Consider the following 20,933-nt stretch of genomic DNA (forward strand, 5'->3'; position numbering starts at 1 on the left):
AAATGATGAGGTTTGGGAGTGAATACTTTAGGGTTAGTTTAAGATTCTATGGGGTTTCAGATTAAGCTGTAGTATGAGTTTGTCGAAGCTACTAGGATCATATAACGAGCAAATGTCTTTTATACAGCAGCTATTTGGGCTTGAAAAACAAAGTTTGAAATGGGCTCATAAGATAACTGATAGGAAAGCCCAATATATTTTTCTTAGCTTAAAGAGAATACACTTGCAAAGGAGAACATAAATGCACAAATACAATGGCATAAAAGTATCTTTTTCAAAATATTATTTAAAACTTTGTTGTGCTTTCACATTTTTAGATTTTTTCAGATTTTTTATATTTCTTTTGGATTAAAAGTTTATAAAATCTATCTTAAAGAAAAGGAGCCGTTCTAAAATCTAAATTAAAGAGGCCACGGAAATTTAGTTCGGATCGAATCATACCCACAAAATCTCTCTCTAAACTCTAAAATAGTAAAGGAAATGAAAGTCACAAAACAGTCATATTCAAAGTAGTACAGAGAAACTTGAGGAGGACAGAACCGAAACGTTTGCTCAAAAGGGGAACAAAGTAATAAAAGACGAAAAGTTCAAAAAAAGGTTTTTACAGCTAAATCCAAATATTCTTTTTATTCCCAAATTCAATCACTAACTTTAAAAATAGTAATTCGACACCACATTGTTAACCGGGAAAAGCGATTTAAATAAGAAATTCTGAAATTCTTCAATATAAAACACTGCTAATATTATATTTAAAGAATATACTGAAAATTATGAAGGTATCGTAATCGAATCGATCAGATACAATTTAGAGTTGCCTAATTCATAAAAGGAAAAAACATTTATGGGTGATGTTATTTCATAAATACAAAGATTTAGGGGTATAGTTGAAAAAAGGTAAGTATGTTAAAGGAAAACATTTATTGAAAAGAAAAAAAGAAGAGAGTAAAAGCAAAAAAAAAAAAGTCGTGACCTTTGGAGCTAGTAGTACCCAATTTGCTTGGAGAGCAAAACAAACTTTGAAGCTTCCATATTTGACGGCCACAGAGGGAGAAGGCAATTTCGCCTTCTGTCTCTCCTTTTCTTTCTCATTTCCTCCTGAAGATTTCTTTTTTCTGTTGTCTGGGGAAAACGAAGCAGACGAAGGAAGTCAAACACCACCGTTTTTAAGGTGACTTCGTAGTCTTGTGATCTCGCTTCTGTTCTTTACTTTTCCGATTGAAATTTTGCTTCTTTCTTAGCAATAAATGTCATTGATTTCTGGGTTTCTCCTCTTTTCTCTTCTGTTATTCTGCTTTTCGTTGATATCGAGCTTGGAACTCGGCTGTTATCAGTTTTTGTGAGAGTTAATTTTGAGATTGAACGTATTCATAATGTTTGTTTGACTGTATGTTCTAATTGTTGACTTTAATTTGGTCAATATTCTTAAGATTTGAATGTGAATCAGAGGTGAAGAGAGATTCTAACAGAGGCTCAATTTCACTGCACATATTTTTTGAGCAACTGGTTAGAATGCATTTCGAGAATGGGGATGGTCTATTTCAGCTTAGACAATAGACATTGTTGTATATTCTTGTTATAGCCATTTTGGTATTATTGGTGTGTGAAAGGATGATACTTTGTGGAGAAGCTGAGAGAAAACTGGAAAGCCCAATTTTTATTCTGTTAAATGGGTTTTACTCTGACAATTATACAAGATATGGGGTGACTTTGAATAAGTAATGTACAAAGTTTCTCAATTCTTTGTGTAGAACTTCGTGGACAAGAGAGCTAGATGGCTAATAAAATGTAATTTTTCTTTGTAATTCATGGCTTGGTTACACGACCAAGTGTTGAAACCTTAATTACTGCGTTTGGTGGCTCCGTTGTCATAATTCTGGTGAGAGGCTTCAGGTAGTGTTATAGGTTACTAAGATAGTTTTGGGGAACAGTTTTTTTTAGTTCTTGATATTATCTTTATGTGTTTTCTCTAAGCGTGTGATTCTGTTTTCTTGCAGACGATGATTCGTGCAAAGCACATTAGTAATCTTTCTAGCTCAGCAAGATCATTTTTTCTTAGTGGATCGAGACCGAGTGCTGCTGATGGAAATTCTTGTACATGTGCTGAGGATGAAAGTGGCGTCTCGAAACGCCAGCAAATTAGGACTGAAGTTGTACAGACTGGTAAAAGAGCATCTAATTTAGCAGCTGGACTAGCTGGAAGTATATTACCAGTAGAGGCTGGTAAACCGCTGGTGGTCCCAAAGACGGTTGAGCATTTCACCCGGCCATCGCTTCTTCCGCAACATGTTTCCTCTCCTGCTTTGCCAGGGAAAGCAGATTCTGTAAATCATGCTTCTGCTATTATTAAAGAAGACGTGGGGGTACCTATTGGTGATCAGATATTCAAGGCTGGTATTGGAAATGTAAATTTATTGTCAGATATAGCAAACTATAAGATCCCTTTATCAGATGGAACTGAAGTTGTTGGTTTGCCTAAAAGCTGTATGGTTGATCCTACTCGGCCTATTTCAGGTGTAAAGTCTTCAAATGTGAAAGTCATCAGAAGAGAGCACCTTGCTAAAGTCTATCCTAGGTCCGCTGACCGAGTTCCTATAAACAGCTCTCCAGGTACTAAGCAAGCTTCAAATGACGTTGCTGGGAAGTCGTTTGAAGCTCATGATTTACTCTCTAACAATGTCTCTGGAAAGAGGAAAATCATGCCACAAAGACCCTATACTGATTCAACCAGGTATGCGTCGGGTGGTTGTGACTATAGTGTGCATTCTTCGGATGACAGGACGATAATATCTTCTGTTGAAGGTTTTGGTAAACCCTCAAGGGAAATGATGAAAGTGACTCCAAGGACTGCTCCAACACCTAGGCAGCATTGTAACCCTGGATATGTTGTAGAAAATGTTTCTAGTATATTGCGGAGATTCAAGTGGGGACATGCTGCCGAAGAGGCCCTTCACAATTTTGGTTTCAGGATGGATGCATACCAAGCTAATCAAGTTCTTAAGCAGATGGATAATTATGCGAATGCGCTTGGTTTCTTCTATTGGCTGAAAAGGCAACCTGGGTTCAAGCATGATGGGCATACGTATACCACTATGGTAGGTAATCTTGGTCGTGCAAAGCAATTCGGTGAGATAAACAAGCTTCTTGATGAGATGGTTAGGGATGGGTGTAAGCCAAATACTGTTACATATAACCGACTCATCCATAGCTACGGGCGTGCAAATTACCTCAAAGAAGCGATGAATGTTTTTAATCAGATGCAAGAGGCTGGTTGTGAGCCTGACCGTGTAACTTACTGTACCCTGATAGATATCCATGCTAAAGCTGGATTTCTTGACATTGCCATGGATATGTACCAAAGAATGCAAGAAGCAGGGCTTTCTCCTGATACCTTCACCTACAGTGTTATAATAAACTGTCTTGGAAAAGCGGGCCATTTACCTGCTGCCCATAGGCTCTTTTGTGAAATGGTTGGTCAAGGTTGTACTCCTAATTTGGTCACATTCAACATCATGATAGCTTTGCATGCCAAGGCGCGGAATTATGAGACTGCGTTGAAGCTCTACAGAGACATGCAAAATGCCGGGTTTCAACCTGACAAAGTGACCTACAGTATTGTTATGGAGGTACTTGGACACTGTGGATTTCTCGAGGAAGCAGAGGGTGTTTTCGCTGAGATGCAACGTAAGAACTGGGTTCCTGATGAACCGGTTTACGGTCTTTTGGTGGACTTGTGGGGAAAAGCTGGCAATGTAGATAAAGCTTGGCAGTGGTATCAAGCAATGCTTCAAGCCGGTCTGCGACCTAATGTTCCCACCTGCAATTCCCTTCTCAGCACTTTCCTTAGGGTCCACAGGATGTCTGAAGCCTATAACTTATTACAAAGCATGCTGGCGCTTGGTCTACATCCTTCTTTGCAGACATACACATTGCTATTGAGTTGTTGCACAGATGCTCGTTCAAACTTTGACATGGGCTTTTGTGGCCAGCTAATGGCAGTCTCAGGTCATCCGGCTCACATGTTTCTGCTCAAAATGCCACCTGCAGGTCCTGATGGCCAAAAAGTGCGTGATCATGTCAGCAACTTCCTTGATTTTATGCACAGTGAGGACAGAGAGAGCAAGCGAGGACTCATGGACGCAGTAGTGGATTTTCTCCACAAGTCAGGTCTAAAAGAAGAGGCTGGCTCGGTATGGGAAGTGGCTGCAGGTAAGAATGTGTATCCAGATGCATTGAGGGAGAAAAGCTACAGCTATTGGCTTATAAATCTCCATGTAATGTCGGAAGGAACTGCAGTCATCGCACTTTCCAGGACACTTGCATGGTTCCGTAAGCAGATGTTGGTTTCAGGAGACTGTCCTTCACGGATTGATATAGTAACTGGTTGGGGAAGACGAAGTAGAGTCACAGGCACGTCGATGGTTAGACAAGCAGTTGAGGAATTGCTCAACATATTCAACTTCCCGTTTTTCACTGAGAACGGGAACTCAGGCTGTTTTGTAGGAAGCGGAGAGCCTCTCAAGAATTGGTTGCTTGAATCATATGTTGAGAGGATGCATTTGCTTTAGTTGTAGATTAGTTGTTTTGTTTTCTTCTTTTAAGGCCTCTTATTTTTTTTGATCTTTTGGCGGAATCTCAATGGTTTGGTTTTGTAGGTCATAAGTTTAAGGTTATTGATGACTGGAATTTGTCTCCAGATTTTTGTTCTCATGTCAACATTATATAATTCAATCTTTGAGGGTGATACGACCCTAATTTATTACATTTGGAATATTTTTTATATTTTATTTTTGTACATCATCAAATGTTACAAAAATGTTTTCTTACCAGCCATGTACTACATAGACGGCTGGTTCTACAATGATGTCAATGGAAAAGGAAAATTGGAGAAAAATCTAAAGGAGCCTTGAGTTGTAGGAGCCACAGGTTGTGCATTTGTGGTAAAGCCAATGGTAAGGAGCATTTCCTTTTCTTCCACAATCATTACACAAGATCACCTGCACCAAACCATTTTTCCATTCAGCTTATTCTTCAGAGAGATGCTTTGTACTATGTAAACATTATGAAGAGAGATAGAGAAAGATCTAAACCTGAGTTTTGTTGGAGTATTCATCAGGCATCTTCTCTTCTGCAAGCAATGCGTCTAACATCTTAAAGTAGACCTGTGTGAGAAAGGTTTTTGTTTAGTGAATGTTTTATAGGGAAAACAATACTCTGCTTTAAAATGGTGTAACTGACCTGCATATCTCCAAGCGACTTGCTGCAGACAGGGCATGTGTAATGTGAACATGTGTACTCCTACAACCAGAATCAAAGAAAAAAGCCTAAGTAATCTTAGCATTACCATGTGTTTTACTTTTTTCATTACTAACGTAAAATATATTTTGACAGGGTTAAGTACCTGAAAGCATGTGGAGTGCATCAAGTGACCACAAGGAAGAGCCTTCACTGGGGAGCTGGAGGTGAAGATATACTCATGGCAAATCGGACAATTATCTTCTAAGCACTTTTCCCTGCAAACATGCTCTACTAAGGTACGTGACATACAAGCATTGCATTTCATGCAGTGGAAGTAGTCAATACCCAATCCTTTCCCTACTCGACAGAGGTTGCAGTAAGGACAGTGATAAATTTTCCTGTTATGAATAAGCTTTGACTGTTAACCCTCTACCGATACTTAGAAAGAAAGCACAAGAACGATATTTCATTTCATAGTTTTATAACTTGCAAGAAAAGATGAAGCAGGGGAAGAAACGTTACCTTTCATCGTCATATAATTTGCATATTTTGCAGAAGTATTTTCCCATTGACGACTTGCACGAAGTATTTGAGCAATTTGCACCAATCGGTTGAATCAAGAGGCATTTCATGCACATCATCTTTGTAATCTGTTTCCTGCATGAAAAATTCAAGAGAACTAGAGATGATTAAAGACACAACAAGATTGTTGAAGCTCCTTGTATGAAAGTAGAAGATATTACTACCTATCCACCGAGTGATCAGCTTCTTCATCATGGCATCGTATACATGTGAAGAGCTTGTCACAACAAGGAGCAAGAAGTTTACAATTTCTCTTGTAGTGATTGCAACCAAAGATCAAACTGTGAGGATCTCGATATGATGGATGTTGACCATGAACTGTTTCCATGTTGCTCGAGAGAGAGGATGGTTCCAAATTATATGTACGTTGTGAGATATTCCACCGACTGAAAGAAGAACCTGACATTAGTTTAGTCTCAATACAAGACTAAATAGATTTCCTGCTTATCTAAATATGTTGGAACAGGACACCAAAAGAGAGTTAGTAGAGCTTACCTCATTAACAAGTTCTGCTTGATATAGTCTTTCTTCTGAGGATCCAGGGAAGAGTCGCATGATATTTTCTTAATCACAACCACAAGTTCTTCTTCACTCATTGTTAACAGTTGTTCATATTTCTTGGATGGACCAAACTGGCTAACCTTCTGAGACATTTTGTCAGTTTGTTCTTTGTCCCCCTCTTGGTTAGATCCTCTGCATATCTTTTTACTTTCTGACCGTTCTAGATCTTTTTCCTCTTTTTTGCCAACTTCAACCTTGTAATTAGGAGGAGGCTGATTCATAATACCTGTAAAATTCGTCTTCGGGAGTTTGAGAAGGCTGCTGCGCATGCTCCCTTTTTCCCCATCAGCAGATGCTTCAAAGAGATACTTCCAGACAATCTCTAGTGGATCTGAATCCCCAAATGGATCGTTGTTTGCTTCTCCTGCTTCCTCTTGTAAAACATGACCGTTATACCATTCTGTTAGCCATTCGACAAACATTGTTTTCCTTGTTGCTTGGCGCCACAAGGACATCGCGGCAAGCTGTTCATCAGAGGTTAAAGATTCCATTAACCAAGGAATCATATCCTGCAATATTTCCCCACTTATTCTCCCGAGCATGCATCCTATGATTTTCTCTTGTTCTTCAATAGAGAAGCAGTTCCTGAATAGACCCCAAAGCTCAGTTTCTTCATGTTGGATATGCTCAGACAATAGCTTGTGCATTGATTTGCAAATCTCTCGGAGACTGAGACATAACCGCTCATACTTCATTTTTCGGTCGTGGTCAGCTGCAGTGGTATTGATGGTAGAAACCAACATGTTCAGCTCTGACATCTCATTCAAAATGAACGAAACTTTGTCGAAGTGTTTAGTTTCTAGCTCATGATCAATGCTAAACGAGTGACTAATGTTTTTTAGCTGTCCCTTGGCTTCCAATGCTGGAAATGCAATCTCATCTTCTGCATCAGAATGTATCTGATACAAAAACTTTATCATATGGAACCGTTGCTGAAACTCCGCGAGGAAACGAAAGTCGGCTGCCAATCTTGTTGATCCACAAACAAGGTAGTCCAAATCCATCTTCATTGCCTTGTGGAAGAAGAAAAGGAGGTCAATTGGTTTAACATCCATAATCATAGGATCATCCATATTCTTCTCACCAAAAAAATCTGGGAGATGGAGAGGAGGCTTAAGCTTTCCTGAGAAAGTCATTTGTTGATTCATTCGACTTGAGTAAGGTGTCTCATACATGTCTCCAACAGCTAGATCCATTGACATGAAGCAGGTTGAAGACTTATCTTTCTTTCTAGGATAAACATCTTTAGATACTTTACATAGTTGCAGCTGTGTTTGGTTGGAAAATGATCCTGATGCTTCTTCAGTGTGCTCCTTTTGGCAGGAACATCTTACTTTGAACATAACATCCAACTGTTTCCAAAATCTTTCAACAGAGGTTTTGCCTGAATAGCCAAAACGAAGCCACTGTAGCAAGAGGCGTGGAAATGATTTCTTGGGAGAAGAATCTTCCAAACTTAAGAAATGAAGAATGGATTGAGATTCTTCTTCTGATAAATGAGCAGAAAACCAAAGTATGACACACTTTAGTAATCCAAGAGGTAAGACATGAATGCTTGTGTATAGGAGCTGCTTCTGCATTTCATGGTTGCAATTCTTGCTGATGATTGGGAATACCTGGACAACAATGAGACAATTGAATATAATATACACACAATGTAACATCTTCAAAATGAATCCGTGAAAAACTTCCATTATGTTATAGAAACGAGTAAGTATCATAAGAGTTTACCTCTGTTCTCTGTATGGCAAATTGCTTTGTTACTTGGATTATAAGGGACTCAAGTTCCTCCTGAAGCTGCAATAGAAAATTGTCCGTCTTTGTTTTATCATCAGCACTTTTGTATAACAATCTCTGAAAATTCTCAAGACAATCATCTATGTTGAACTGTTTGGCAGTTGAAGAGCGGCGAGCTGTCATTTCTTCTAACACTGGGTGAAAGAACTTCTTAAATGCATTGCTGCAACAAAACAAAACAAAACATTCTGTAACTCACTCAAAGAAAGAAGGAAGGAAAGTAAACAAGAGACTAGACACTATACCAAAGAGAAAAATTAAGTTAATCCGAGAAACTATTATTACCTATAAGAAACAAGGACATCAGCAAGGAAGTTTAATCTAGCCATCAGTACATCAAGATCCAAAATAAGGGTTTGGAATTTTGCTTGGCATAATCCTTCTTGAATATCTCTCAAATCTTTTTCAATTGCATTTTGAAAAAGTCTAAGACCATGAATTGGGCTCCGTCCTACATTTGGAATTGAAAGGGACTTTTTACTCCACTCCCAAAAGCGTTGAAAACATCCGCTTGACGGATGTGACTCAGGTGATTTCTTCAAACTTTTAGACACATTAACATACTGGACTCCTTTCATGATCTCTGTAGGAGTCCCACAAGAAGATTGACTATCGTCAAGCAGCCAAGAGCTTATGACCTTCAGAAAATTTTAGCTTATCAAAAGGAAAGAAGAAAAACATAGCATATCTCAGCAAAGGGGATATGTATACCTGTTGCAATGAGTCTTCATTTGGGGCAACATCTTTTATACAATTCTCAACTTCAATTTTCTCCTCGTGAGAGAGATGAGAGATCATCCATGGCAAAAAGTCTTCAAGCACCATCACTGGAACACTACAAATGAATTGCCACACAAGTGATGCTTGTTCTCGGAAAGAAAACTTCTCTATTAACAAAGGAAACACCTACATGAAGCATGACTCGTTAGGCACCACTATGAAAAGTGATAGAGTATCTGTAACTGAAATGTTGTTTTCCATTAAAAAGTATTGTAGTTGTCAAAACAGAGTTGAAGTATAACAAGACTATATACCTGCCGCTCTTCTTTAAGCATATGTTGGCATATAGATGACTGGATGGTGCCTATGCATAAAATAACTTCACGAAGTACATCGCTTCTACTTCCTATTTCTTCTTCAAGAACATGTAGCCAGTGGAAAATTGAGGTAAAGAGATCATCTGTGCCAGCATGCTCAAGTGAGTAATTAGAAACTATGTTTTTCACTCGTTTATCTAGCGCCAAAAATATAACCTGCCAGTAAGAAAAGCATATCAAAAGCCACTGTTACTTATCATGATAAGGATTTCAATCTAAGAGTCAGATTCTTGACATCAATAAAAGATTCACAAACTGAAACTAGAGACTGCAACACGAATTTAGACAAGGTCTTTTACCCTAGTAACCTAGTCTAACCAAGAATTCAAAGGACAATCTTTATTTCTCTAGTTGTAATTAGCTTCAGGAAGCAAGAGAGTTCTAAACTCGAATTTAATTTGTGAACATAAAGAGGAGTAACAGAGATTAAAACAGAGCAACTCATTTAGGGAAAAAAAAACTTATAAAGGTGATAAAATCTAACCTCATCTTCAGCTGCGCTATGATACTTATATACAAGCTTCAAGAACTCAAACTTCCGGGAGAGCTCCACCGCCAGATCCCCACTAAAGGAATCGGCTTCAGCAGCGTCAGTAGCGAAACGCCGGAGCTCCACCAGCTGAGCACGGAAAGCCTTGTGGCAGTAAACGAAGAAAAGAACCGGAGCATCAGAAAGCTTGGTATTTCCAACGGTCACCGCATAAGATGCAGAAACGGAAGCGTTTTCCGGCGGAAGGGAATGAAGATTTCCGCCTCCCATCCACCGCAACAACAATAACGGTGACTGAAATCAAAAATTTCGTCGTCGTGAAGCGAAAGGAGAAAAGGGAAAGAAGAAGGAACCGATTAAAGGAGTAGAGAAGGTTTTTAAAGGCATGATACATTTTCGTAGTCGTCACTCTTCTGCGTAAGCCAGTTTGTTTAATCAATTTGAGATTTTGAGTTTTATTATATTAGAAGTGACTGAGACGTTGCAGCTGAAAACCAACTATAGCTTATATCATATTTATGGCGGGATGTATATTTAAATATCTGTTTTGTCTCTGTTTCTTTGGTAACTAACTAATTTGTTTTCATTTATATTATTTTTAAAAGAAATTTAGATTGTGAAAATATGAACAGAGATAAATTAAATTAATCTAACAAGAATGGAGATAATATATTAGATCATTTACAATTGTTAAACATTATTTTTTTATGAGAGGAAAAAAAGAATCAATATTTTGGTTGTTGTCAAGTATTCAAGATTACTTCTCCAACGTCGTTGACCATAGTATAATGCATGAAAAAACATTAATTAGTGATCCGACTAACTAAATAATCACATTACATGATTTTGTAGTATTGAGTTTGTTAATAGTTTTGTAATTGAGTAACATTGAAAAATCTCGTGATTTGCGGGAGATTAGCTGAGTCAGCCTCGTGATTATAAAACCATTGGTCGAGAGAGTGGCGTGACCTTGGCCGGCCGTACAGTTTTCTCAATACTCCTTGACCAGTCAACGTTGACTCCGTTAGTTTAATCCGTTAATTAACCTCGTTCCGTCTTCTCTCTTCCACAAGCCGTCTTGTGGCTGTCGTGTGCTCTCCATCTGACTCCACGTGTCATTCCAGTTAATTGGGCTCACAAAATCAATACTACGAGTTCTATAACTAATGAGCCCATACCAATTTTTCCAGCCCATTAAGGTTTAAATAGTTTTTCCAAAATCAATCTGTTTGAATAAAGAAAAAAAGAAAAAAAAGTTTTGTGATCGTGTCGCTTCGTCGTCCTTGAGCAGGGGAAAAAGCTCTGGCTTTCTCTTTTTTTCCGGCGAGGAAGGTGGTGGTAATTGGCGGCGATGGAGATACTAAGAACGAAATGGGTGGCTATGACAGCTAGTATATGGATACAATGCGCAAGCGGCGCTTCCTACACCTTCGGAATCTATTCCGCTGTCCTAAAATCGACTCAATCGTACGATCAATCCACCCTCGATACCGTCTCAGTCTTCAAGGACATCGGAGCAAACGCCGGAGTTTTCTCTGGGCTTTTATACACATACGCTACGTCCAATCGTCTCCGTGGACGGGGAGGAGGAATTGGAGGCGCTGGAGGACCTTGGGTGGTGCTTGCTGTTGGGGCAATTCAGTGCTTCGCCGGTTACTTTCTCATTTGGGCTTCTGTTACCGGACTTATTAGAAAGCCTCCGGTGCCGCTGATGTGCCTGTTTATGTTCTTAGCAGCTCAGTCGCAAACGTTCTTCAATACGGCTAATGTTGTTAGTGCCGTTGAGAATTTCGCTGACTATGGTGGTACAGCCGTTGGCATTATGAAGGTGAGTTTTTGATGAAGCTTTTCGATATATTGAATGGATCTGTATTGTTGGATCACGTCTCAGTTTGTTTCCTTGGGACCTAAAGACCAATATTTGGCTATGATGATGATCCTGGTAGAGTCTAAATGAGGAGGCTTTGGTAACATTTGGAAAGAGATTGATGCTTTGAACTTTGGATCAATCGAGATCTAGATCTTCTAGTTGATATATATTGCGTAGTAAATATTTGTTCTTTTCTGATAAACCTTGCAAATGAGGATGCAACCTCCACTTTTAAGATGAGAAACTTCAACTAAACCCCAAAGTATGTTAATAGTGGGAGATTCATGGTTTCAACTTTGGAATTTTTGATTATAGTGAAGCATCCAAGCTTACCTCTAATTCTTTCTTTGCAGGGTTTTCTTGGTCTAAGTGGAGCGATACTGATTCAACTGTACGAGACATTGTGCGCTGGAGATCCGGCCAGCTTCATTCTCTTACTGGCAGTAACACCAACAGTGCTCTCACTCTTGGTCATGCCTCTGGTCAGGATCTATGAGACAAGCGTAGCCGATGATAAAAAGCATTTAAATGGTCTTTCAGCTGTATCTCTAATCATCGCAGCTTATCTTATGATCATTATCATATTGAAGAACACTTTTGGGTTGTCATCGTGGGCCAACATTGTCACACTTGTATGTCTACTCGTCATGCTTGCCTTGCCTCTACTTATTGCGAGAAGAGCACAACGAGACGGCATGGAAAAAACAGTACCACATGATTATTCCCCTCTCATAAGCAGTCCAAAGGCAACAACCTCCGGTAACCAAAGTTCTGAAGGTGACAGTAAAGTGGAAGCTGGACTGAGTGAGAACCTGAATCTTCTGCAAGCTATGAAAAAACTAAGCTTCTGGTTGTTATTTCTTGCCATGATTTGCGGAATGGGCTCTGGACTTTCAACGATAAACAACATCCGACAAATAGGTGAGTCTCTTCGATACTCATCAGTTGAGATAAATTCATTGGTCTCCTTGTGGAGTATATGGAACTTTCTCGGTAGATTTGGAGCTGGTTATGCCTCAGATGCATTGCTACACAAAAAGGGATGGCCACGTCCATTGCTAATGGCTGCAACACTTGGAACGATGAGCATAGGCCACCTAATCATAGCCTCTGGTTTTCAAGGAAATCTCTATGTTGGTTCTGTTATAGTTGGCGTTTGTTATGGTTCACAGTGGTCTCTGATGCCTACAATCACCTCTGAGCTGTTCGGGATTCGGCACATGGGAACCATCTTCAATACCATATCCGTGGCTAGTCCCATTGGTTCCTATATCTTCTCTGTAAGATTGATCGGTTATATCTACGATAAGACTGCTTCCGGGGAAGGGAACACATGTTATGGCTCTCATTGCTTCAGGCTGTCATTTATTATAATGGCATCTGTTGCGTTCTTTGGGTTTCTTGTCGCCATTGTACTATTCTTTCGGACAAAGACGCTATATCGACAGATCCTTGTAAAGAGGTTGCATCATCGATAGAGTTCTTGTGAATACTATACTTTTGGAGAAAAACGAATACTGCTTCTCTTGCTACATCCATGGTAGCTTATGCTTCCAAAGGTACACATCAATTTCTTTACCTATAAGTTTGATTGTAAGTTATGTTTGTATCAAATGTCTGTGTTTAGAGATGGGAAGAAAGAAAGCTGAGATCTTTGTCTCTCTTTCTTTTTGTAGTTTCTTCCAAAAATGTGAGTTTTGTGAATTGTATAGACATCTCAAAGTTCCCAATAATGTTGAAATTTTTTAAAATTCATATTGTTGACTACTATGCATTTAAATAGTAATAATTTGCAGGCCATCAAGTCTCGTTCATTCATTATTCAGATTAATCCACAAACCAATCTCCATGCACCAACACTCTTATTCAATGCGTTTTCAATTATACTTTTGATCATTTCCACATAAATTACTTTGTTAATCAATAGAAAGTTATGGTTTGGAATAAAAAGTAGTTTTGCAGTCTTAAATGGGAAGAGAACTTGAAGAAGACAAGTCCTTTTTTCCTTTGTTCTACCAACTTCAAACCTACTTTTCGAACCCCAATAAGTTCCTAGAAATCCAAAACCCAAATGTATAAAGTCAACTACTTTGACTATCACATCTGAGGACAATAATCAAAAGCTAGCAAAGCATAGAAAAAGACAGAACCTTTGTTCATCGTCTCTCTCTCTGACACGAGAAAGTTGAAAAATTCAAGTTGAACATGATTATATTCATTAATTATTATATGAGAAGGGAGATTTCTGGGGATATGGTTGTTGGTAGTCATGGGAAGACAGTAAACGCCATCGCAATTGCATTTATTCTGTCTGCAGAGTCAAACAAACTAATTTTATTATTTGATTTTCAGTCCTATCTCTCTTCTCTTGTCTTGTCCTGAGATCAGATGTATAAAAAAGAGACTTCTTTTCTTCTTCTCTCTTGATTCTCTCTTCCACTGTCATTATCTTCAAGATTTGTCTCTTGCGAGACTCGATGAAGCTTCATCAATTTCTTGTGTTCCTTTTCTTGTTCCTCTCATGTTTTGCTCTTTCTTCATGGGCTCTTCCTCTCTGTTCCGATTCAAGTGAGTGATTTTTTTTTGTTATCCTATTGATTTGATATTAGTTCTGCTATTGTAGATTGATGCAACATTTTGTTTTTTGATGGTTTTTCAGGAGCTCCCTCGGAGGTGAATTCGACATTGAGCTTTTGTCCTTACAAAGGAAAAACATGCTGCAATACAATGAAAGATACCAGTTTGATGAAGCAATTTCAAGCTATGAACATTTCCGACAAGGGTTGTGCTTCTGTTGTAAAATCAATCCTTTGTGCTGTAAGTATAATCTCCGTCTTTAATCCCTAAAGATTCTGCAAGTGTTTCATTATGCCACTCATACATAATTTGCTTTGAGCTGTTACCATTCTTACCTGATTTGTCTGGAACCATTGTAATGTTTTTGTCTGAGAATGAATCTATAGAAGAGGAACTGTGTTCTAAGTTTTTTTTTGTTTTTGTTTCATTACTGTGTTGATGTTACAGAATTGCGATCCTTTTTCATCAGACTTATTCAGAGATAACTCAGATCAGCAGTCTGTTCCAATCCTCTGCAACTCGACCAGTTCAGCAAATTCCACAGAGAATTTTTGCTCTGAGACATGGGAGACATGTCAAAACGTCTCCATATCGGGTTCTCTTTTCGCTGCCTCATTACAAGGCCGAGCTGGAGCGCCGTCAAATAAAAATGCCTCCAAGCTTGCTGATCTATGGCAGTCCAAAACCGATTTCTGCAGTGCCTTTGGTGGAGCTAGCTCCAATGAAACTGTTTGCTTCAGCGGTGAGCCAGTTGCTCTTAATGACAATGATACTACTCCTGACAAGCCGCCTTCTGGTATATGCCTTGAGAAAATTGGAAACGGTTCTTACCTCAACATGGTTCCTCACCCTGATGGCTCCAACCGTGCATTCTTCTCTACGCAACCTGGAATAGTATTCTTGGCTGGTATACCGGATCAAGATTCTGGCGGGGTTTTGGATGTGGATCCATCTAGCCCATTTGTGGATATGACTGATGAGATTCATTTTGATACTGAGTTTGGGATGATGGGAATGGCTTTTCATCCAAAGTTTGCTCAAAATGGGCGTTTTTTCGCTTCTTTCAACTGCGATAAGTCCAAGTGGCCAGGCTGTACTGGAAGGTGCTCATGTAACTCCGATGTGAACTGTGATCCTTCCAAACTAACTCCTGACAGTGGATCTCAACCATGCCAATACCAAACCGTAATAGCTGAGTATACAGCCAATTCTACCTCGTCAGACCCTTCTAAGGTATATACTCTCCTTGACCCCTTTTCAGTATCTAAAACTTTTGCGTTTGTCATAGAGCCCCAAGCTTTTTTTTCTCGCTGTTCAGGCAAAGAACGCTAAGCCAACAGAAGTCAGGAGGATTTTCACAATGGGACTTCCCTTCACATCACACCATGCTGGACAGATTCTCTTTGGTCCAGATGGGTACCTATACTTTATGATGGGAGATGGAGGTGGAGGAGCAGACCCGTATAATTTCGCACAGAACAAGAAATCTTTGCTAGGAAAGATCATGAGGCTTGATGTAGATAACATTCCTAGTGGGTATACGTTGGCTTTTGTTTGTGTAGTAACTGAATCTGCAACATGTGATGCATTACAGTAGCATTATATGAGTGTCCTTTGTCATTTACCAAGATCCACAAATGTCTTCAGGTGCTTCTGAGATCTCCAAAATGGGTCTATGGGGAAACTACTCTATACCAAAAGACAACCCTTTTCGTGAAGACAAAGAGCTTGAACCTGAAATATGGGCTGTTGGATTGAGAAACCCTTGGAGATGCAGCTTTGATTCTTCTAGGCCTTCTTACTTCATGTGTGCTGATGTTGGACAGGTAAGCTTGTTTCGACAATGAGTTTTTCTTTTTATTTTGTTTGCACCGTTCTTGATATGTTTGTTGTTTAATAGGACACATATGAAGAGGTGGATCTCATAAGCAAAGGAGGAAACTATGGTTGGCGTGTTTACGAAGGCCCGGATCTTTTCCATCCTGAGTCATCCCCTGGAGGAAACACATCTGTTAAATCACTAAACCCGATATTTCCTGTGATGGGTTACAACCACTCAGAAGTTGACTCAAGCGGAAAATCAGCTTCAATCACTGGAGGTTACTTTTATAGATCTGAAACTGATCCTTGCATAGCTGGAAGGTGAGCTAACACACACTCTTTCTCTGGTTCCTTATCTATTGTTCCTCTCACATGTATATGATAACAAAACATCTTGCAAAAAATAATGTTTTTCTTTTGCAGGTACGTATATGCTGATCTATATGGAAATGGCGTGTGGGCGGGGATTGAAACGCCTGCTAATAGCGGGAGCTTTGTGACCAAAAGAACAACCTTCAGCTGTGCCAGTGACTCACCCATGAAATGTAGTGATTCCCCGGGAACTTCAGGGCTCTCCCTAGGGTATGTCTTCTCCTTTGGTGAGGATAACAACAAAGACATCTACTTGCTCACAAGCAATGGTGTCTATAGAGTAGTAAGGCCGAGCCGTTGCAACTTGACTTGCTCCAAGGAAAACTCCACAGCTAGAAGAAACCCCGGTACCTCAAGTTCTCCTTCTTCTTCATCGTCTTCTTGTTATAAGCATATAAATGGTTTCCATGGAAGCTTGGTGGTTTTGTTTGTGTCTCTGTCTTTGATTCTGCTAGGTTTATTAAACTAATTTGCAAAAGTTGTTTCTTGTTTGTGTTGAAGAATTATTATGAGATTGTATGTTCAGGATCTTTTGAGAGAACACAATACATGTATGATGAATGAGACCAACGATACACAAATCCTTAGATTATAGTACTTAAGGGTGATGATAACGACACAGACAATTCATAAGCAGATAGAGGCTTTCCTTTGCCATCGTCTGATCTGGCTGTTGTTGTAATATTCCCTCAGAGCCAATTTTATGAGTAATTAGGCCAGAAACTGTTTTTTGCTCTGTGTTGATCATGTTGTGAAAGACAGAGAGAAAACAAATTTCCATTTAGATTAAGAAATGGGTTTATACAAATAAAAATAAAGTAAATTCCCTACGTGTTCTTCCCTACTCCATGTTCTCTCCATTTCTTTAACAGATCAGAAGGCTGCAGACCAATCGAACCAAGTCCTGGCTCTCTTTCTCTCTCTGTGTGGTACGCTTGCAAAATTTTCCTGGCTTTCTACAGCAAGCTTGATGGCATATTAGATCTCAGAAAATGCAACTGTTTCCTCAAGTATCATCATCTCATGTTACAACACTCAGGCTTGTTCTGTCTTAAGAGCTTATCCCATAAGCATATCATCTGTCTTGGCGACTGGTAATGAGCTGTGTAGTAGTTCTCAACACAACCAAACTGGCAGAATCTCAGACTGTGTCTGTAATCCACTGGGTTTGTTGTGTTCTTGAAATGCTCAACCCACATTCCCACACTCACGTCCTCCATCTTGAACAGCTGGTATATGTGAACAACAGAGAATGAGAAGTGGAAAGAAGATGATACAATTGGTTTGAATCTCTCTTTTGCTTACCCGTAATTTATGTCTCTCAAACTTGTCCACGATGAAGCGCGCAATGTCAGAAGATAGAACATATCCGGGTCCATTTGCGTAGGGCGGATAGTCCTCCTCTGGCCATTCCTGATATAATCCACAAGATATATACATTAATAATGAGTGCCAGTCTTAAAGTATTCACAGAACTGACACTTAAAAGCGCCGCACTAGTTCATCCAAAAGGCTGCATATAAAGATGGAGTGTGATGCAGAAAAAATGTACCTCATATGTGACTGCCCATTTACCCCCACGGAGAGGTTTGTGGTAATAATTCATGTTACCAATGTACAGGCTTCTACCTTCGGGTACTTTTTTCACTTCATTGATCACCGCGCCAAGTTTTACAAATGTATCATCGTCACACTTCATTATGTACTTTGCAGAGAATGCAAGAGCCTGTAGCAATCGAAGTCAACAAAAATTCAACAATCAACTCCACAGAAACACTAAATCAGGAACGATTATGCAGAAGCATGACCTATATAAAATATGATACTCACTCCGTGTTCACATATGGCAACAGTTTTCAGCACGACAAGATCATAGCTATCCATGTAAGGAACAAGTACAATGTCCCCAAAATACTCCGCTTCTTTCTTCAATTCCACATTCACCTCCTTCCTCCCATGCTGTGAAATGCACATCACGGAGAAAAAAAATAAAAAAAATCTGTTCAGGTAACAGTTGCATTTTGATGATTCTCAAATCAAACTTTGTCTCTGTACTATTAAGCCCTCATGACTTTTCTTTTTCAGTTTTTTCTAAACAAGCCTTCATGCCTTAAGACTTGATAAACATGTAAAAATCCAGCTTACCAGCGCCACAAAGAAACGAGCAACAACTTTTGCAGATGTAATAAGAACATGCTGCATCCAGGATTTCCTCACAGCCATCCGCTCAGAGAAATGATTGCCTGCGGAAAGAATGCCTATAAAGATCTCCACAGGCCCATCGGGAACTACAGGAGCCTGCCATCTCTTTGACAATTCGAGATGCCTTTGGGGAGCAAAACTAGGATGTGATGTTGGCAGAGAGGCAACAAAAACAGAATGGACATCAATGTCTCCGTTTACTGTTAGCCCTGTTGCATCCTCAAGGGTGAAACCCTATTATATATAACAAAGAATTACTAACCAACTCGTTCTACGCTCTGAACTATTATGGATTGCATGAATAAACCATTTATCTGAACACACAATCATGTAGAAAAGGAGTAGAATATATACTCACAGTGCGATAAGGGAAAGAAGTAACATGCTTTCCATCAACATTGATATGGTAACCCTCTAAACCGGCGCTAAGAGTTAGAACGAACAGCTTCTCTTCCACAAAAGGAAACGGCCATTCTACTTTGACCCTTTTCCTCCTTCCTATAAGTCTATTCAACCACCATCTTGCCCTCGACCCTTCTGAGTAATTGTCATCATCACGAATCCATTTTTCACACTTCACATGACTATCAACTGCAGCCACACTAAAGTATTACTCAACAGATGACAAGAACCATAACTTGCAACCTAACCATTTGCTAGCTTCTAATGAATCACTACAAAATACAGATACCAAGTAACAAAGGAATAGAACTCACCAGTCTCTTCATCATCTCTTGACTTCCATCCTTCGCAACGTTGTGCAGGTCCCCATTGCATCCTATAGCAACTATTCTGCTCAATCACCGGTTTTTTGCTCCAATCTCCCTTAAGCCTCGGATTGAAATGCAGAATCCTAGGAGGATCCTCTCCTTCAACAGTCTTCAAACCTTGAAGCTCTATCACAAACTGAGACACCAACTTAGACCAATCTCCTTCCTTGGGATGAGCTTTCCTCGGCCTCCCCACCAAAGTTATGTGTGAACCCAATGTCAAACCACACGGCAGCTCCATCAATTTGTTCTCCCGGTTCATAAACTCAGACCCGGTTAGCGAAACAGAATGTGGACATGAATCCGGTTTGTTCTTCTCTGGCTTCTCCACTAGTTTCTCAAGCCTTCCAGATTCAAGCTCCTTCCATAGCTTGCGACCTAGCTGCCAAGCTTCCTTAGCTGACTTGTGAAGCTCCACTGACCCGTCTTTACTACTCGGGTCGAAAGTTTCCGAATCAAATCTCAAACTTGAGAGAACACCCCGATGATGTTCACGGACCTTGTTCTGAACAAGGTCCGTCCGGGTAACAATGGTCGGGTTCGAAACCGGGTACGAAACTGGCTCCAATGGAGGATTAGGGATAATCTCGACTTGGGGCTCTTGCTCGTTATTGAGCTTCTCGAGTCGAGAAAGAGCATCAAGAGGCACGGAGCTGCTGGACCAGGATTTGAAAACGAGAGGTATCTCTACTGAGACAATTACAAGATAGAGAAACCCTATTGCCATTATTACACGAACCGATCTCTGCTTCCATAGTGAAGAGAACAGATCAATCTTGTCGATTTTTTCCACTTTCGACAATTTGGGTTTTTTCATTTCTGTTTTTTTTTTCCTTAGGATCCAAGCAATGAAATGAATTAACAAAAAACCTAACTTTGCGTTAAGAGGGATTCGAAAATGGAAGAAAGTTGGCAAATTTGTTAACAGGAGCAAATGAAAAGAAGCAGAGAATGATGATGACGAGAGCTGAAGAAGAAGGAGATCTTGAATCTTGAGATACGCTATAGTGGAATTTTTGGGCGTATGTTAGTACAATATATTTATTATTAATTATTTCTTTTTCAAATTATTTTTCATTGAAATCATTTTATCTCGCTCTCTTTTTCTTTACTTTTTTGTTTTTGAGTAATGGACCTGTAAGAATATAAATTCTTGAATTGAAATCTTCATGATACAGATAATGAATTATGATTCTCTCAAGGTCCAATGGACACAAACAAGACTAAAATAATCAAAAATAGGTGTATGTGTGACACATGTGAGTGTATGTGACATAAGCCCATGTCTCACTACTGTATATTATACTACCCAAAATGAATATTTACCTTATTCTTTTGTTGATCGCTGCGACAAGCACCGGCGGCACAAAATATAAAAGAAAAAAGAAGGAAAGATGAAGGTGAGATGAATGAAAGAGTCGCAGCGATAGATCTGAAGAGATAGGAGAAAGGGAATTTGAGACGTTGAAAATTCCAGCGTCTACGGAATAGCCGAATTACAGTCGCTGCGGCAAAGATGAAAGAGAGGAAAAATAAAAGTGAAAGAGAGATGAGAGCTT

General features: G+C 39.5%; 5 protein-coding genes across 9 annotated transcripts; 3 read left to right on the top strand and 2 right to left on the bottom strand.

The window, feature by feature from the left end:
* Positions 1–950: 950 nt before the first annotated feature.
* AT1G74750 (Pentatricopeptide repeat (PPR) superfamily protein) lies at positions 951–4,840 on the top strand (the record flags this gene model as incomplete). 4 transcript variants are annotated; one of them, NM_001334663.1, is made up of 3 exons in its annotated part: positions 1,146–1,168; positions 1,428–1,890; positions 1,995–4,565. In NM_001334663.1, the coding sequence occupies one exon, from the start codon at positions 1,998–2,000 to the stop codon at positions 4,563–4,565; it is 2,568 nt and encodes an 855-aa protein (NP_001319382.1). The 4 variants fall into 4 exon arrangements, with proteins under 4 accessions (NP_001323335.1, NP_001323334.1, NP_001319382.1 ...); NM_001334664.1 differs by having other exon boundaries at positions 951–1,890; positions 1,995–4,840; NM_001334665.1 differs by lacking the exon at positions 1,428–1,890 and having other exon boundaries at positions 951–1,168; positions 1,995–4,840.
* Positions 4,370–10,154, bottom strand: AT1G74770 (zinc ion binding protein). 2 transcript variants are annotated; one of them, NM_106135.3, is made up of 12 exons: positions 9,757–10,154; positions 9,210–9,428; positions 8,887–9,081; positions 8,461–8,813; positions 8,110–8,338; positions 6,313–7,994; positions 5,982–6,203; positions 5,758–5,892; positions 5,399–5,633; positions 5,236–5,295; positions 5,088–5,159; positions 4,370–4,994 (listed from the first exon to the last, which is right to left on the bottom strand). In NM_106135.3, the coding sequence occupies exons 1-12, from the start codon at positions 10,030–10,032 to the stop codon at positions 4,893–4,895; spliced, it is 3,780 nt and encodes a 1,259-aa protein (NP_177615.2). In that variant the 5' UTR covers positions 10,033–10,154; the 3' UTR covers positions 4,370–4,892. The 2 variants fall into 2 exon arrangements, with proteins under 2 accessions (NP_177615.2, NP_001323234.1); NM_001334666.1 differs by having other exon boundaries at positions 4,709–4,994; positions 5,088–5,295; positions 9,757–10,113.
* A 772-nt stretch (positions 10,155–10,926) lies between these two features.
* On the top strand, positions 10,927–13,423 carry AT1G74780 (Nodulin-like / Major Facilitator Superfamily protein). Its single transcript, NM_106136.5, has 2 exons — positions 10,927–11,590; positions 11,986–13,423. Exons 1-2 carry the CDS (start codon positions 11,114–11,116, stop codon positions 13,108–13,110), a joined length of 1,602 nt encoding a protein of 533 aa, NP_177616.1. The 5' UTR covers positions 10,927–11,113; the 3' UTR covers positions 13,111–13,423.
* Positions 13,424–13,661: 238 nt separating this feature from the next.
* Positions 13,662–17,094, top strand: AT1G74790 (catalytics). Its single transcript, NM_106137.5, has 7 exons — positions 13,662–14,200; positions 14,292–14,449; positions 14,657–15,442; positions 15,528–15,741; positions 15,857–16,035; positions 16,110–16,351; positions 16,454–17,094. The coding sequence occupies exons 1-7, from the start codon at positions 14,110–14,112 to the stop codon at positions 16,869–16,871; spliced, it is 2,088 nt and encodes a 695-aa protein (NP_177617.2). The 5' UTR covers positions 13,662–14,109; the 3' UTR covers positions 16,872–17,094.
* AT1G74800 (Galactosyltransferase family protein) lies at positions 16,960–20,391 on the bottom strand. The gene is made up of 7 exons (NM_106138.3): positions 19,321–20,391; positions 18,963–19,195; positions 18,548–18,838; positions 18,233–18,361; positions 17,955–18,128; positions 17,708–17,815; positions 16,960–17,631 (listed from the first exon to the last, which is right to left on the bottom strand). Exons 1-7 carry the CDS (start codon positions 20,189–20,191, stop codon positions 17,419–17,421), a joined length of 2,019 nt encoding a protein of 672 aa, NP_177618.2. The 5' UTR covers positions 20,192–20,391; the 3' UTR covers positions 16,960–17,418.
* Between the last annotated feature and the right edge of the window lie 542 nt (positions 20,392–20,933).

This window comes from Arabidopsis thaliana (genome assembly GCF_000001735.4).
Source record: "Arabidopsis thaliana chromosome 1 sequence".
Taxonomy (NCBI): Eukaryota; Viridiplantae; Streptophyta; class Magnoliopsida; order Brassicales; family Brassicaceae; genus Arabidopsis; species Arabidopsis thaliana.

Coding starts and splice junctions, on each gene's coding strand:
- AT1G74770 (NM_106135.3), bottom strand. CDS start 10,032: ATGGGAGGCGGAAATCTTCATTCCCTTCCGCCGGAAAACGCTTCCGTT. Junction 5,634..5,757: donor AAATTATATGACGATGAAAG/GTAACGTTTCTT, acceptor TATTCATAACAG/GAAAATTTATCACTGTCCTT. Junction 4,995..5,087: donor AATACTCCAACAAAACTCAG/GTTTAGATCTTT, acceptor GGTTTGGTGCAG/GTGATCTTGTGTAATGATTG.
- AT1G74780 (NM_106136.5), top strand. CDS start 11,114: ATGGAGATACTAAGAACGAAATGGGTGGCTATGACAGCTAGTATATGG. Junction 11,591..11,985: donor CAGCCGTTGGCATTATGAAG/GTGAGTTTTTGA, acceptor CTTTCTTTGCAG/GGTTTTCTTGGTCTAAGTGG.
- AT1G74790 (NM_106137.5), top strand. CDS start 14,110: ATGAAGCTTCATCAATTTCTTGTGTTCCTTTTCTTGTTCCTCTCATGT. Junction 14,450..14,656: donor TAAAATCAATCCTTTGTGCT/GTAAGTATAATC, acceptor TTGATGTTACAG/AATTGCGATCCTTTTTCATC. Junction 16,352..16,453: donor GATCCTTGCATAGCTGGAAG/GTGAGCTAACAC, acceptor TTTCTTTTGCAG/GTACGTATATGCTGATCTAT.
- AT1G74800 (NM_106138.3), bottom strand. CDS start 20,191: ATGAAAAAACCCAAATTGTCGAAAGTGGAAAAAATCGACAAGATTGAT. Junction 18,129..18,232: donor TTGCCATATGTGAACACGGA/GTGAGTATCATA, acceptor CGATTGCTACAG/GCTCTTGCATTCTCTGCAAA. Junction 17,816..17,954: donor AATGGGCAGTCACATATGAG/GTACATTTTTTC, acceptor GGATTATATCAG/GAATGGCCAGAGGAGGACTA.